General features: G+C 40.1%; 1 protein-coding gene across 1 annotated transcript in view; it reads left to right on the top strand.

The window, feature by feature from the left end:
* The window catches only part of LOC114070692 (transcription factor AP-2-delta-like), a 24,113-nt gene extending 6,139 nt beyond the window's left edge, over positions 1–17,974 (top strand). The window contains exons 2-3 of the mRNA XM_027908233.1: positions 2,726–2,839; positions 17,662–17,974. Of these exons, the coding sequence (XP_027764034.1) occupies positions 2,726–2,839; positions 17,662–17,881 (334 nt within the window). The 3' untranslated portion in view covers positions 17,882–17,974. The remainder of the gene's footprint in view (positions 1–2,725; positions 2,840–17,661) is intronic.
* The last annotated feature ends 9 nt before the right edge of the window (positions 17,975–17,983 follow it).

The following is a 17,983-nucleotide window of genomic DNA, read 5'->3' as shown; positions in this document are numbered from 1 at the left end:
AGATCAAAACAGAATAATGTGAATAATGGTTTTATTGTGGAGTCGATTCCAGCCAACACAGAATAGTCAATATCTGACTCATGATACTTCTCTGATATCTGGTCCTTTGGTGCCTGGCTACTCTGCCAGGAATAAATCAGACTCATGGGCTCACATTTGTCCCACTCTTGTGCTCAGCACAAGGCATTTTCTTTGGTCACTGATAGGGATCATGGACTGGATGGGCTCTTGTTCTGACCCAGCACAGAATTTTTCACCTTTTGCTGGGCTTGCTGGATTATCTGACCACGTATCACAAGTCATTAGACATCTCCCATGCAGGAGTGGCCAGGATTTTTTGTAATTAATCCATTCCCCCTAGGACAGCACAATCATCTTTCTTTGCCTTTTTAAAGTCACAGTCCACCTCAGCAAATAACTGTCAGCCCCTCTCCCTGTCACTACCCCAGGTGATGTTTTATTGGTAGTGGAGGCTCTGAGACACCACTTTGCCTAGAAATCCCCTTGAAAAAAAAAAAAAAAAGAAGTAGGTTACTGCTTTTTACAGGTTTTCATGTATAATAAAAAAGTTTTTTTTCTTTTCTTTCTATCTGCCAACATTCAGTAAAGACTTTTGACATGTGAAGATAGAAGGGAACTTAATTGCACACTTGGTTCTGACATTTTCCTTTGTCAAAATAAAAGAACCTTTAAGATGAACTTTCTCAACAGGTAGAAAGTAAAGGTTGGAGGAAGGAGAGAAGAGCAGTGCTGACAGGGCCGACTGGGGATAGTAGATTGTTTAGAAGCCAAAATGACTGACTGTTTTCAGTTGTTGAAAGGAACTGTTTTTCCTCTAAGGACCTGATTCATTAAAACTGTATGCTGCATTTACATACATTTCTGCTGAATACCTCTCTTTGCCTGAAAGGCTAAGATGATGCTGTCTTTTCAAGCAGTCAGTGTCTGGGTCCATACAGATGACAAGCATTTACAGAAATCAGGCTTGGATGGGGTCCAGCAGCACAGCAGGAAATAGGTTTCTGCATCTTCTCTTCTCTGAGTCAAGAGAGAGCTGTAGAATTCAAGGTCTGTATTCTTAACTTACACAACAGTGATATAGTGAAGGGTAAAACCAGTTTAGTATAATTTCCTTGCTGATAGCTCAGCAATGAAGGACCTTCTAAAGACCAAGAAGGCTGAGTTTTTCCACTTTTCCTTCCATTATGCTACTGTCCCAAAAGACAAGTTAACATGAAGAACCCAAACTTTATCTAGGACCAGATGTGCAATGAGTCTTCTAACTGAAATCACAGACCACAGAGGTGCTCTTTAGTGTTAGCAACTGGCCCCAGGCACAGGGATTCCATCTATGCTAACAAAGTAAACCACACACACACTGACTCATAAGATTTCAATTGTCTGTGTTATTAAAATGTTAGAATGGCTCATTGAATTCTCCCAGACATCTTCTGGGCACGTTCTGTGAGACAGCCTACAATGGGGTCTATTCTCAGGAAGCCACAGGGTTTAGGAGACTAGAGGAGAATAACTATAGACATTATCAGACCATGCCAAATCGCTTGTAGGTATGATGATGACCTCTGGCACTCTGTACTTTACTGTGTGGCACTGTTAACTAGGTTAAATGCAGTCCCTGTGACCAGTATTAGGTCAATCCAACTAGTATCAGGCAACTCAACTGAATGTCCTGATCATCTGGAGGTGATCGTGCCCTCCTGCCCCCCCCTGTCAGTGCCTATATTTCCAATACAGGCAATGGAGAACTAATTTGGAGAGGTCACTTTTCCTTTTTTAGTGACCTCTATCACAAACCAAGTGAAAGTAAGTGATGTCTAGTCATCCATGGTCCAGATAATATTCTGGTCCATAAATAGACCTGATTTGGTTTCTTTTTTTAAAAGTATATTGGTAGTATATTAAAAGTATATTCCTAAGCTAATTTGCAAACTGGCCCAATGCAACAACATCATAAGAGTGAAAAGGCCTTATTTTCAGGCCTTTCCTAGTGTTAGGGGTTATATTTAACCCTCAGTTGCTGAGGCATCCTGAGAAGCCTGAGGGAAGTCTTGAGAGGGAGAGGGAAGACAATAAGACCACCCATCCTTTACGAAGAAACTGGACTTCAATGCTGGTGGGAGACCAGAAAAGACAGAGCCTGAATTCCCACTACAAGCGGTCTTTCCTTCAGAACTCCTGCTGCTCAATTTGTCTTAAGGGTTTGGGGTCAAGAAGGCAAATCCAAAATATCCAGGACTTCGACTTGCAGATAAACCAGTGCACACAAGCAAATGGACAAGTACTGGTGTGTTTACACAAAGTAAATAATGAACCAATTTACACATTTAAGGCATTTTCTAATGCTAATTCAGCATTTTCTTAAACTATAAGCCTTGCTTCAAATGTAGGTGAGCTAAGCCAGTCTTAACTCTGCCAAACTGGGGCCAGTTCAGATGAAAAACCGCAATTTAAAATGCCAGTGTTAATTATGCTTCCAGAGGGGAACTATTGCTGTTCAAGAGATTCTGTGTGTTGTTTGCTCTGAGAATTTTGGGGCAGGGAAGCAAGAGTTGATTTGTTTGCCTTTAATTTCTATAACAGTGTTTCTGCCAAGGAATTGTGGTATGAATGAGATAGCTCAGGATAAGGTGAGAGTGTTATGGGAATCAGCTCTAAGGAAAGGATTACACCTGTCTTATTTAAGGATTTCTATTTTTCCTTTTAGACAAATATGTAAAGAATTCCAAGACCTTCTAAGTCAAGACAGATCACCCCTCGGATCCTCCAGACCGACTCCAATATTAGACCTCGACATCCAGAGACATTTAACACATTTCAGGTATGATTTTGAAAGAGAATCTAAATTAACTAAAAATCATAATTTTGATGAAGACTGCATGTGATGTTTTGATGGTATTTGTTCCCTTACCTAGAAGGCATCCAAATAAACAATGAATATCCATAATCCCTGCTATCTGTGCCTATAAAAAGTGCAGGTTTGCCCAGCAATGTAGTTCAAGCTCGCTGCATTCAACTTGCTTCTAGGACCACAGTCTGAGTAGAGTAATTTTATACATCTGCTGGCAAAATGTCCTCATCTGGCCAGAAAGTTGTCTTGCTCTGGGTGTGACCCAAGTCACAGGTCACAAGTGGATGGTCCAGAAGTGTAGAAACTCAAGTTCAGATCCAATGTAAATTAATCGAAGTAGAAATAAAAGGAGGAACAGGCTGCATCCTTCACAATTAACTAAATAGTTCCAGAACCTCTTCTATGCCACTGAGACCATTTGACATCATCTTACCATGACCATACTATTAACCTTTTGGCTTCTGAAGGACACTGACCTCAAGGTACATTATCTACTAAAACAGTTTTACTGCACTAATTCACTAATTTACTGAACAACACCTTGGAAAATTCTGGGAGAATGAAATCTGGCTCAGACTAAAAAGCCAGAGACTGCTACTATATTTAGCCTCAGCTCCTGGGCCTGTGCCCTAGAAATATTTAATGTACTGGTTTAAACAGCCTAAGAAACTGTTACGAAGATAAAGACCCTTGGTACCTGCACACCAACTCCAAGTTTCATCAGAATTTTATCCAAGCTATGGATAAAAGTGTGTAGATGTTTTGGGATCAAAAAGATTTATTAGCCCAGGAGTTACAGTGCAATTTCCTGTTTTTTGCTTTAGGCAATGCGTTAGATACAGTCAGGAGTAAGGTGGGAACTTCCAGAGGGCCACTTTAAAATAGTGGGGTCATCTAAGATATTTATCAAAGATAAGTTTGATGAAACATCCTAGAGGTGCTCTTGTCTTTGCTCAGACCACAGAGGGGAATATATAACTGGATGAGGCTACAGATTTTTGTTTTTTATTCCTTAACTAGCTGATACATGAAAAAAGTCATCATGTAAAGGATTGTTCTAGAAGGTTGTTTACAGAATATAACACTGAGCAGATTTTATAGTCCTATAAAGACTTGGAATGATGCTGTATATTCTCTGGCACAGCCAGCTGAGCCACCCTTCTTTCATTTTGTTGGACAGACAACTTCTGTGTCCCAGTATCCCAACATGTGCTAATTATTTAGATTCTAATAGAACATGAGGCACCCAGCAGCCAGGTAATGTGGTAACTTATCTTTAATCCCTTGGACTTTGAACAGAATCCAAAATACCCACCATCCCACTTCTTCCATATATCTGTTGGGGTGGGGTGAGAGGCAAAGGTAAATCCTGGTCCACAAATACACACACTGCTGTTCATTCTTACACATCTGTGCATCCTAGGCACATACAAACACACCTAGACAACCCCACTCCTATTCTCATGCACACAGGTACCACTTGGGTCTGTGTTTACTTTCCCTTATACACACACACTCCAAAACCCCTGACAATGCTTGCACACCAAGGGAAACACACTTATTTATGCAGAATACTCATAGAGGGATTTTAATGGGCTACCTAAGCTTGTGGAAAAAGAGATAATTCATTGTTACATGCACATAGAGTGTGATATGAGGTAGCTAAACCCCAAGGATTCCTGTGTTTAAAGAAGAAATAGCAGTTAGGATAAAATGCTGAATGCTTCAGCTGCTGAAGCTGTCAACTGGTACAGCTCCCATCCTTCTTTCTCTGCTGCACTTCAGTAGGTTGGAGTACAAAGCTTCTGCAGGCAGCTCCTGGATCATTCAATCCTTTCTTTCATTCTGCTGTGGGCATGAAGTGTTGGACTGAAGATGGGCACCTGGACAAGCACAGGTCTTGATCCTACACAGACACTTCTCTGTATTTAAATCAGTCTTCTCTGATTGTTCTTGTGGAATGATGAGTGCTGACAGGCCCAGACACTGAACTCAGACCGTATTTCTTTTCCATCTAGTGCAGAGATATTGAGGTCAGATCAGCTTCTGACCCAGACCTCTAAGTCTACAGTCCTATATGCAGGTGCCTCCATTTCACCCAGCTGTGCATCTTCTGCCATGGTCTTTGGGCATCTCTGTCCTAAACAGCTTGGGAAATCTGCATTACAGTTAAGCAGGTCTAACATAGACACCTACATCAGTGTGGCTTAAATTTCTCTCTAAATTCCACTGACTGAACAGTCTGGTCTAGATCTCCAACTGAGTGGAAGCTTGTCCAACTGCACTAGACACTTATACTGTAAACAGCTAAATCTAGTGTAGGCAAAAAAATCATTATTACTATCCCCTAAATCCAGCAATCTTCACTCCCATGTCATCCTAATCCCTTGTGCCACAATTTGTCTTCCCGAGATTACATATCACAGAACCACAGAATCACAGAATGGTTTGAGTTGGAAGGGACCTTAAAACTCATTTTGCTCCAACCCCCTGCCATGGGCAGGGACACCTTCCACTATTCCAGGTTGCTCCAAGCCCCATCCAACCAGGTCTTGAACACTTCCAGGGATGGGGCATCCATAAGATACTCCAAATATCACAGAAGTCACTTGAATCTGTTTCAGATGCTAGAGAAGGTGTGAGAATGTGATTCACCCTATTTTCCAGGAGCATTAACTGTTTTCTGTGTCAGGTTTCCAACACTGACTTCTTCTGACAAATCACTTGGTTTCTCTGTATTTCTCTGAGGGATGAACCCCAGGCCGAACCAACCTGTGTCACAGGAAATTGGACCTGATCAGTTGGGGATGAGAGAAGAGGAAGAAATTCTTGGTACCCCAACACACAGAGAAAGCTTGGTTGTCTTAATAAGTGGCTTGTCGTGATTATACATATGAAAATTAATGTTATTTATGACCAAAATGCCCAAGAGCTGTTGGTGCTCTACAGATAGGTCTATAGAAGAGGAGACATAGGTCTGAAGCAGTGACTCCCTACAGTCATCACAAATTTTATAGCATCTATATGTTAGATATTATCTATATACTTTTTCAATAGTGAATTTTTCATCTTCATTTATACCTTTATTCCATAACTCTGGGTTTTTTTTCTCAGTAAATTCTCTGTTTCTATGTTGTAGAATGAGACCAAAATATTTTATTTGGCAAGGATAAGTCAAAGTCTTTCTCTGGAATCTCTGGTAAGGTTTTGTGAAGGTTTTTAGCATAAAAATAATGTGGTTTTCAACCACTATCAAATATGAGCCAATTTTTGATCATGGGAAAGCTCAATATAGTATCATACTATTTATTCAGGTTTAATATAACAAGAAGAGGTTCCGAAATTTTGCCTTGTAAATCATAATAAAGGCAGCAAAGAAACAAGAAGATGACAAGTTGATATTTTTTACTTACATGTATGTGCCTATGCCATATCAAAAGTGTTCCAGGTTTAGATGGGGCTTGGAGCAACCCGGTCTAGTGGAAGGAGGTTGGAACTAAATGATCTTTAAGGTGTCTTCCAACCCATGCCATTTTATCATGACATGATGTCAGAAAGACACAGAGATTTTTTTTTATGACCCTAAAAATTCAGAGGAATCACACAAATCTCTATTATTAAAATAAGTGCTAAGATAGTGGAAGACTTTTTGAAGAACTATAACTTCTGATCCATACAGTGGAATCTGATCCACCTTGGGGTGAAAGGGGGTTTTCTTTAGGAATAAATCACCCTATAGCTTTTGAGCATGGAGTTATGTGCTGCACTGGCTTCTGATGTTACTTTCTCAATGTTAATTTTTAAGACCAGGGTTCACAGACTGGCACAGGTCAGTTTGAAGCAGTTTTTTCTGTTTCCTCTGTTTTAAATCTTCAAGCCCACACTTCTCTCTGAAGTTTTTCTGCTGAGTCCCAATTCATCAAGATCTGTAAACATGTGTCCAACCTGAAGTACAGGATAGTCCCCGTGAAGGGATCAGAAGTGCTGGGCTTGCTCAAACTCCCAACTCGAAGTTCACACAAAGCATAAAACAGGGGAAATCTTCAAAGGAGCTGCCAGTGAGCCCGAAAACTGCTGAATTTTGCACAACTTTATGCAAAAAAAAGAGAGGCTTTTTTACACCCTTGGTACAACCCTGTTTGTGCAGCTGTTCTCTGAGATGTCCATCCAAACTTAATTCAAAAAACTCAGTGCTCCACAAAGAATGATTTTCCCATATTGTTTGATCAGGAACAGGCAATTCTGTAGAGCCTTAAATTCATAGCAGCAATTGTTGTGCACCACCTGAGCCAGGGCTGTATTATGTTTGCTTCATTCAACATTTCTCCCTCTTCAATGTATGGAAGAGGGAGAATTTATATTGATAACTTCAGATAACCTCAAATGTATTAATATTAGCAAATAAAAGTAGTGCCAGGGCACAGGCACTGGCTACCTGTGCTGTTCTTTATTTGCAGAATTTTTGGTGGTTTTTTTTCCTGGTCTAACACTGTCCCAAACTATTCCTGAGCACAGTGATGCATATAATGTCACTAATAAATGTGTAACTTGAGCATTCATGGAAGCACCAGCCCTTATTACAGCACAGTCAGGTGCCTTACCTGTGCTAAAAATCTAGATTTAGAGAAGTCCAGCCTTGTCAGAGCTGGATCATAAACCTGATGGACTAAGTGTTGGGACAGCTTAGATTTCTAAGTATTACAAAAGTATTCAAGAAGAGATGATACGTTTTAGGGCTGCCCAAGCTGTCCTTCAGCTCTTCTATGAGCTGAAAGGATTGGAAGAGACCTTAAAGATCATTTAGTTTCGACCCCCTGCCATGGACAAGGACACCTTCCACTAGACTGGGTTGTTCAGATATCCATTCAGCCTGGCCTTGAACACCTCAAACAAAATTAATCCTATGGGTTGTATCTGGTCTGAAAACCACCACTTGAGTTATCCCATACCTGGTTTTCGAGGACAGAATGAGGATTAAGCCACAGGGCAAACAAAATGCCAGAAAAATCCATTTCCATTACGAAGTGCTGAAACTTTTTGTCCAGGTACATGAGCATCTCACTGTTGTCCTCTAAAGGCTGATCAAAGGCATTTATGAGTTTGCTACAGAAGAGAGCAAAGTCAGCATATCAGTATTAGAAAATAATTCCAAATTTTCTATAGCTTTAGTGAGAGTTACCTATTTTTCTCACCTTTTGCTTCCAAAGTGGAGTGAGCAACAGGAAAGGGAGAGTAAGAGAGCAAGAGTGAGAGCAAAAGAAAGAGAAGGAAAAATGAAAGAGAAAAAAAGAAAATATTTATATAAAACTTAGTTTCTTTTAAAATGTCTTCTATTACTTATAATTCAGAGATCTTCTCCCCAAAACCCCACAGAATCATATGAGGCTTCTGTGTACATGTGCACGCATCTATATATGGAAGAGGGAAAAGCTGGGGGTTTAATTTCTCCTGAGATTTAAACCAGTTTCAAATCTTACTGTTGTCACTAAAGCTGAGGTTTCATCTCCATTTTTTTCAGGTCAGAAAGGTTATAAAAATCTCTCTTTAGCATTCGTTGGGTTTGGATTCAGATCTGGTAGAAGAACCTGGTTTCCTGCTCAGTGAAACTGAGAGGCAGCTCTCAGTTATTCAAGGTGATGGGAGGAAAAAAGGTGTCTGGAATATTTAGAGAAAGGAAAAAAGATGGCTGTAACAAAACATAGAATAAAACTTTGAGAATAATTTGCTCTAGAAAAGCCTGTAAATGGTGAACCAGGACAATTATGACCTACAGCAGGGGAAGACAGGACTGCCTGGAGACACAAGAGCTCTGAGATACACACTCTGTACCATAGTGGTAGTTATGATGGGTGATGGTGAAGCCTTGGATAACCTCCAACACCACAGTCCTGCTTCTAACTCAGAGCTGAATGGCAACATTGCAGGCCAAGAGGTTCTTCTGCTGGATCTGGAACCAGCACACTCACCAAGCTCCAACCTTTTCCCATTTGTGATGTGCAGGTAGATCTGAAGCATGTAAATATGGGAAATGGTTGAGTTTAACTTCCATATTACTCATCTCTGTAGATTTTTGCACTTTCCAGACATTTAGTGCATCCAGCAGAGGTGCTGGATCACAGAGAGCAGAGAACCAGACGAGATGAACCAAAGATTTTCAGGTATATATATCCCTGTCGTGAAGAAGGGAAACCCACGACAACACCCCAAAAGATACATGAAAACTGATCCAATAAACTGTGTGGTTGTGATCCTGGAGCCACAATTTGCAACACTTTACACTAGTGTGGTTCCTTGTATGTATTTGTCCAAGACCAACCCTTTCTGTCCCTAACAATTCCCAGGCACAAGCCAGCCTTACCTCAGTCATTGTTCTCAGCTGGAAGCTGAGGTCACAACTTTGAGCTAAAAGTACTTAACTGATGGAGATGAGGCCACGCTGTGCTGATCACTCATGGTAAGAGTGACCATGCTTGGTGACAGCTTGTGTACTCTCCCTTTGCCAATGAAGCTAAAGGTGACTAAAGGCATTCCCTAGTTTCAGTTTCAGAACCTTGGGATGACTCACCTTGATCATGCGATCAAGGGTCATTTTAGCTGTAAAAGGACACCCTGTCTCACATTCATCTGCTACTCCCACGGTCCAAAGGCATTTTGCATGTCCTTGCATCACATCTACCAACCTTATAGATAACTCTAAACATCTTGTGGCATCTCTGGCTACATGGACTAACCTTTCCAACCCTCCTCCTGAAGCTGTTCCCCTTTGCAGAGGGAAGTTTAAGGCTGGACAGAGAATGAGAGCCCTTGAGTATCATTCTATCACATTGTGGTATTTTAATTATCGTAATGTAGTGGCTTCTGCATCAGACCAAAGCTGGAGTTCTGCATCTAGGATCCTACTTTATTCATTTCACATGTAAATCTATTGATAAAATACCAAACCAGACCTCAATTTGCACATTCTCTTTTCTATTCCACTGTTATATCTGACATTCATCCAGGAACCTGAAAGTCACATTGACATGTGTCTTCATGTCTTCGCCTTCATAACCTGCCCTTGCATCAGAACAGATTTGAGAGGTTTTTTTCAGTTTTTGGCAGAATTTATTTTAGTTCCCCAAAACCTCATGTAAACTAGAGTTACCAGAAAATCCACCAAAAGTGACCCACATTCTGTACTGGAAAACCAAAAACATAACACAAAAACCCTACAAAGAGAAGACTTGCTGAGATCATACTCAAGAGATCTGTGTCTTGGTTTGTACACACAGACTCTTTGACCTTGTTAATCATCTCTTAGCATCACTTTCTTCACTTCTAAAATTGGGTATAGACATTTCTTCTACATCTGCTTTTGAGACACTTGTGTCTCTAAGAATCTGGGGTGTTTGGAGATTTCAGGAATCCTACTAATGCCATCCATCATATAGGGAAAAATGAACACCCACGGATTACTGAAGCTGTATTTGATCCTTTAACTTCAAGGTTACATTTCATCAAGATGCAAAATCACACCCAGATCTTCTATGTTATATATAAAAGATAAAGACAGTAAAACAGCAAAGGGAAAACTACTTTCTTGCAAGTGACATTTCTTTCATTAAAGAGACCTTATAAAAACAGACCAAAAAAAAAAAAAAAATAGGTTCAGAATACTAAAGTTGGGTAATGAAAGCAATCAGCATCCTCACAGATTATTCTGTGTTCTGATTCGTATCCCACTGATATGAAATACTCTTTCCATGAAACTGTTTGAGACAGGAGTTTTGTCTCTTAGCTCCTCGCTGAGCCTGGAGCTGTCAGCCTCCTGCCAGAGCCTGGTATCACACTGACGAGGTGACACAGAAAGTGACAGACAAGAAACCAGAGTCACAGACTTCGGGAGCAGAGAGAAAGTAACATCCTTCCTTCTGAAGGGAAGAAGGGAGCACTGAAATGGGTTTTGAAGCTCAATGTGTTTTTTAAATCATAACAAGGAGCCAAGCCCAAAGCCTTACCTGCCTTTAAAGATGTTCTCACCCCCTTTTATATATTTATATATGATCTCTCTTTTTTTATGCTTCTTTGCTTATCAGGAGGTAGAGCAGCTGCTGTCATAATTCCAGTCGTCTCGATTAGCAGCAGCAGCCTTCTGTTTGGAGGCACGGACTGGAAGAAGCCTGGTGCACAGGGAAGTTTGTGGTGAAACACCTCTGGTGCCCTCTAGAGGTCCCAGATTTCAGGAGCTCTCTCAAACAGGCTTTGGATTTAGCTGAGGGAAAACACTGGTGTCCAGTGCTGAGGCATTAGGAAACAACAAATTATTTCTTTTTCCCCTGTGTTGTTGTTTAACTTTATTTCTTTTCTCTATCTCTTTATTTACCACAAGTATTAGAGTGCCTTCATCTGGGATTTTTCCCTCACTCCCTTTCCAAGGGATTCCTTCTTTCATCTTTCCATAGCAAAGTCTCAATCACCTTCTCCTACTGTGCTCATGAACAAAATCCTTTTGGAAAGGTGTGAATTTCTAATATTGCTCATGATTTTTATCATGTGTTTTATGATACCATTAAAGCCACAATTTATAGAGTCAAGAAAACAGATGCAAATCTGTTTTCTTTATCCACTTCATTAATAAAATTAACAATTAAGTTCCATAATTATAGGAAAAAAAAAAAATATACTTTCATCAGGATGCCCTTGTTTTGTTTTTCAATCCAGCAGTTCATATTTCTTAAAACATTTAAGGCACTCTCACATTTACCAAAATAAGGAATCTTTGGTCTACAGCTCAGAAACACTCCACAATCTTGGATGTTTCAGATGTTGTCTACACAGTCCTTCTAGTGTGGAAAATCAGTCCCAAGGTCAAAAATACAGGGAGACAAAATAGAATATTTTGGAAATAGCTCTAGCACTCTCATCTTACTTCCTCTGTTGCTTTTACACGTGGTAAAAGGAGGTCCATCTGCTTAGGAGGACGTACATGTGTGAATACACTTGTTTGGTTATGAACAGAAAAAAAAGATGAGGGCTTACTTTGAAGGCAACTTCTGTATGTGTTGTTTGCCACTCTGATCTATAAACTATTTATTCCTGTAATATATACTGGCCACTTTACTTTGAATATCAGTCTAAGGTAGGCCTAGTGAGCTTCTGAAGGAAAGTTATCACAATTTAGTTCTTTGGACAACCTTCACAGGACAGATCTTTAAATCAGCAGAAGCACCATGAAGTCAATAAACTCACCTCTGTCTTCAAATGTTACTTGTATTAGTGAAGACATACAAATATTTTACCATTTCTTTTACAGCCATCAGAAGTCTCATCATACCTTACTATCTGCCATCTGCTGTGAATTGTTGGATTTGGATAATCGCTAAGGAGTTTTCACAGTCAAAGTTCTGAAAAAGTCTGACCGATAGGTTCAAGCTTGCTTTGTCTTCATTATCATTGTTTTAAAGCTCTTGCTTATTTTAAATGAGGGTGTAAACATTCAGTGCAGATGGCCCTTACCCCCCCACTGAGAGGGGAATCTGTTTCTTCTGCTGCCGGTCGGAGCTTCACCAGCCTGGGGTGTGGAGGAGTCCTTGAGGTAGTTGCCAAACGAGACTCCAAGCCTTCAGGCACGCTTGGATCTTTTCACTTTTAAGTAAGGCCATCATTAAAACATGAGCAGACATAATTGCATCATAGCACTGGGCATAATTGCAGGTCTGGATGTCCTTAAGCATCAGGATTCATATGTTGGCCTGATACTCATTGCCTTCCTCCTGCAGCTCTCCAGTACCAGACTCAGAAATTTCAACCTTGCCTTTTAGAACAACAAAGTTGGTTTATAGGAGCTGTAATGAGATGCACCACAAAGCTGAGAATACCCAGAAGGCTCTACTATGAAGCCACCATGTTTAATTTTAGACTTATAAACCCAAAAGAAATTATTATAATGAAAGCAACTCCTTTCATAGGTGCGAAGCACACCAAAAATGAACCAATTTCAGTGTGAGCTCAATTAGCCTGGAAAGTTAGGCAGCTAAATTTGACTTTCAGGAAACACATTTGAATGCTTTGCCATTAATCTTCCGTCTGTCATGTCTGATTTAAATGTAAAATCAGATTTTCTCCCCGACTTGAAACTTACTTTCATCAGCAAAGGGAAATTATCCAACTTTCTTAGATTTTTCAAAGACTTTAACTTGCAGAGAAATAAAGTCCACCAAAATTAGAGCAAGGGGAATTACTGATAGAAATGTAAGATAAAGTAGAAGATAATATCTCTCGGCCTTTTTATGCTCATTACCTAAAGTGAGGCTAATAAAATACACCCTCACAGGAGCTTGGCAAGAAGGGGTGGTTAGAAATTTTCTATAGAATGGTTTCTCTTAATAAGCTTCGTGGGAAAATTAATAGGCTCTGCATATCCCCATCTGTGGAGAAACACCAGAAACTGAAAGTAGAGTTGCCATGAGACTCTACAGCATCATTTCACTAAAAAAGAGTTGGCTTTTTATTAAGAAATACAATGTTATGTTGGTAAGAGCTGCCATATGTAATGATTACTGGTAATTAAGAGGCTTAACAGTAAAGGAGATAGACCCTTTACAAACCCCATTAAATCCTTTTCATATGAGAAGTAGTTTTCAAACCAGAAATTTCAGATTCTACTCAGGATAAAGGAACTATATCTAGTTGTTTAAAAGGGTGCTGTTTTATTCAGCTTGATGGAGCCCTCAGTGTAGCCAGAAGGACAGTGCAGCTCATCCTAAAGGAGACACATCCATTTAATGTGTTAAATCATTCCCCAGACTTCTCTGACAGTATTGGATGAAGTCCCAGGGCTCAATCCAGTTGCCTAAACAATGTGAGATGCACAAGGGTGACCTGCCTGGTGTCAAAACACCTAAAAGCAGGTGGATTTCAGTCCTATACCCTATCTAGCAAACCTGTGCAGATGTTCCAGATGTCATGGGGCATCTCAAATCATTGTAGACTCTTATAGGTAAGAAACTTAAGTCCCTTTTGCTGGTAATGGGAGTTTAGGCACCGTTGATGTAAATACCTGTGAGTTGGTACCTACATTTACATACCTTTATATAAGATTTTGTCCCATTCTGGTATTTTCCACAGTCTTGTTCAGCATTTCAGGATATCAAAGATTGTTCTTACCCCTACAGATAATTTCTAAAGCAATCTCAGTAAGTTTTCAAGGTAGTATTCCCACTTTACTCTTCAGGGTGCATTGAGCTATCAAATGAACACAGTATTATTACTTTTGTTCACAAATTGAAAGACTCTATGATGGCAGGCCAGGAAGTTTCTTTTCCATTTAATCCTTTGGTAAATTTACTATTTACTTGACCTTATTGATCTCTACAACTCCCTGAAAGGAGGTTGTAGCCAGGTGGGGGTCAGTCTTTTCTCCCAGGTAACAAGGGGTAGGATAAGAGGAAATCACCATCTCTGAAAGTGTTCAAAAATATGTAGATGTGTTGCTGAGGGACGTGGTTTAGTGGTGGCTTGGCAGTTCTGGGTTAATGGTTGGACTTGATGATCTTGGAGGTCTTTTCCAACCTAGAGGATTCTATGATTATATGATTTGCATCTACTGGAAACAAATTACTTCACATATTACCTACTTCTAAAATAAGTAAACTAATTTCTTTTGCATGCAAGATTATAAATATTTCTTTATATGTCTCGATATAGTCAGTTCCCCAAATCAAGACCCAGAAGATCACACAAGCAGTGTAAAAATCTTGTAAACTTCATCACATTTTCATTTCTCTGGACTTAAGAAGACTAGAAAAGATGATAAAATCCAACATAAAATCTTGAAATCAGCTGACTCTTAAAGTGATTTGAAAGCTCTTAAAATACTCATATATATGTTACTTCTGGTGTAGTTTTTACTACTATTAAAAACATCACTTATAATGTTGATGATGATTTTGATTTTTCTGGTGTGCCAGGCATTTCTAAAAAGAAAATAAAATTAAACTGAGGTATATTTACCTCTTTTTGATGCTAAATTACAAAGATCCAGATATTGCTGCAAGTCCAGGCTTCGAGTCCAAACTTCATTTGGTATTATTAATTGATGTCTGCAAAATACTCCTTGTAAATATTTAATTATCATTTTCCTCTCATTAATAACTGGGGATAAGCATAAATTCCTGCTTTGAAAAGTGCCTGGAGACTGATGGGTAAACATTCTAAATGCAAGTTATTTGTTAATAGCCTTTTAGAGACCTTTTATAAAAGACAGTGCCACTCCCAGTCTGAAATAGGGAAATATTTCCAAACTGAGCTCTCATTTTGGTTAGGATTCACATGTTTTTGGGGTCTTCCCTAAGATACCAGCTTTCCTAGCAAACAGGTTTCCCATAGCTAGCAGACAGAAAGGTCACCCTAACGTACTTCCAGCATTCTGGCAGTTGTCCATGTCCTGTAAAACCTCTTTCCCCTTGGTTCCCACTTTTGCACTTTTTTCTAAATATGCTGGAAAGACTGAAAATCCAAAGTGCAGCAGAGACAGGTTGTCACTGAAGTGAAATGTTCCTGTTTCGGGCCCACACATGAATTAAATTAAATTAAACCCTGCATTAAATCAGGGTTTGCTGGTGTAGTGCCTGAAACACCCAGAGAGTTTCTATAGGAAAAAAGACTTAATTAGCATGGGATGGGAAATAGTTGGGGTTTTTTGTCAGAATCACTGTGGTGTGTTTTTTTTTTTTTCCCTCACACAAACCAATATAAGCTATTGATTTCTCAAAACTGTCCACAAACTTAAAAATCAGCTTCTATTCTTCTCACTTTCTTTCTTCCCTGAGAATTAGAATAACTGAAGTCACTTTTAAAAGCATCAATGGCATTTCAACCTTTGAAATAATTTTACATTTATGTTTCTAAATGAAAACTAAAAATCTGGAGGATTTGGGCAAGGTTTGTTTGTTTTTTTTTTTTCCACTTACTACTTATCAGAATGAGTCATTTTAACAATGGGAATAACATGGTTGCCCATAGCAAGAAGTGTAATAAAGCTTGAGTTTCTGTGGCCCTTACATGATCATCTTATATTGTACACATAATATTAAGGCAAATAAGATTGAATTCAATTGCCTAAAAACTGGTCTCTAGTGCAGTTTCTTATATCCTGAGGTAGATGAGACATCCTGCAGGGATGCATCCAGCTCTGGGGTCCCCAGCACAGGAAAGACCTCAACCTGTTGGAACAAGTCCAGAGGAGTCCACCAAGATGGTTAGAGAGATGGAGCAGCTCTGCTGTGAGGAAAGACTGAGAGAGTTGAGGTAGTTTAGCCTGGAGAAGCGAAAGCTCCAGGGAGACCCTAGAGCCCCTCCAGTACTTAAAAGCGCTCCATGAGAGCTGGAGAGGGACATGGGACGAGGGCCTGGAGTGACAGTTCATAGGGGAATGGTTTCCACTGCCATAGGACAGGGTTAGATGGGATATTGGGAAGAAATTCTTCTTTATGAGGGTGATGAGGCTCTGGCACAGGTTGCCCAGAAAAGCTGCAGCTGCCCCATCCCTGTAAGTGTTCAAGGCCAGGTTGGATGGGCTTTGGAGCAACCCAGGATAGTGGAAGGCATTTCCATACCCCAGGGGTTGGAATTAGATGATCTTTAAGATCCCTTCCAACCTAAACCATTCTGTGATTCTGTGATCCTCACAGAGACAGTATCCAAGAGACAGGACATGTGGGAAACTTGAATACCTCTGGATATGCAGGTGGAAGCCAGGCTGAACGCCCAAAACATCTCAAGTCACTGCAGATACACGTGTGTGCACTGAAATCCTTCTCTAAACTGAGATGAGATTAACCTACAATAGCTCTGCCTGGCAACTGCATTAATACTCCATTTCAGTAACTGTTAAGTGAAGAACACCAATTAAATTCAGCTACTTTGCAGTGCAGGAACAACAACGATAAAAACTCAGTATTATCTTGAAAAAAACCCCTTATTTCAATGAAAGGTGCAACAGGGTAAATCTATCCCACTAAATTCAACACTGCCAGTAAAACATTGTTGGAACTGGGTTATTTTTGCTTTTAATTGGTTAGGATGGTCCATAAATTCAGCCTGGCTAAACTAGCCCTGTGTGAAACATTTTCTGGTCATTGCTTGGGCAGTAGCACTGGCCAGGGTCTATTCCCAAGAGGTAGTTCAGATTTCACTCTGTTGGATACTCCAAGAGCACAGATATGACCAAATCATGCCAGTTGTGCTGAGGGATGGAGATTGTATCCTTGGCATTGCTGAATTTCCTAGTACAGGTTCAGTCACACCTCCGTGTATGGTCAGGTCATGTTCAAGAGCTATAGAATTATAAAGGTTGGAAAACACCTCCAAGATCATCAAGTCAAGCAAGTTTGATCTAGAAGTGTGAATATACCATACAGAACTCCTTTTATTTATGTGAGAAAGGGGGAGCCAGACTTTCTGGGAGCGGAAAATTAGCAATGCTGGAGAGCCAAGGGCACAGATCCTCTCCTGGCTTCTCTGAAGTCAACAACCCAGTGTCAGTCTGCAGCAGCCGAGGGTCTGTCCCACGGTGTTTCAGAACTGAAGCTCCTACCAAAACCCACCTTTGAAGCTGTATGCAGTCTGCTCTTTGGCTCTACTCCTTTCTTTTCTGTTTCTCCCACAGGTAATAAATAGTTTAGGGAGCAAATCTTGAATTTCACTGTAGCAAAATGAGTGTACTGTAAACTCCTCGATGAGCGCATTGATATTTATGTGCGTGTGTGTATTTCTTTTTTTTTTTGTTTCCTCTGTCTCCTTCCCATTTGTAGTTTGATCACTCACGGTTTTGGAACTCCTGCAATATGTGCTGCCCTAAGCACTTTCCAAACTGTTCTCAGTGAAATGCTGAACTACTTGGAAAAGCACACATCGCACAAAAACGGCGGAGCGGCGGAATCCGGCCAAGGACACGCCAACTCGGAGAAAGCCCCCCTGCGGAAAACTTCAGAGGCTGCTGTGAAAGAGGGCAAAACAGAAAAGACAGACTAGCTACATCAAACAGAATCTATTTCGAGAGAGTCTTGCTGCTGATATTTTTTTTAAATATATATATCATTGAGGGCAATTTATCTCCAGTGGACCAAATCCCCA

The sequence above is a fragment of the Empidonax traillii genome, unplaced genomic scaffold (genome assembly GCF_003031625.1).
Source record: "Empidonax traillii isolate 1590-97213 ecotype Southwest subspecies unplaced genomic scaffold, ASM303162v1 scaffold1660:size130973, whole genome shotgun sequence".
In the NCBI taxonomy this organism is placed as follows: domain Eukaryota; kingdom Metazoa; phylum Chordata; class Aves; order Passeriformes; family Tyrannidae; genus Empidonax; species Empidonax traillii.
This window is presented reverse-complemented; position numbering and strand designations above follow the sequence as displayed.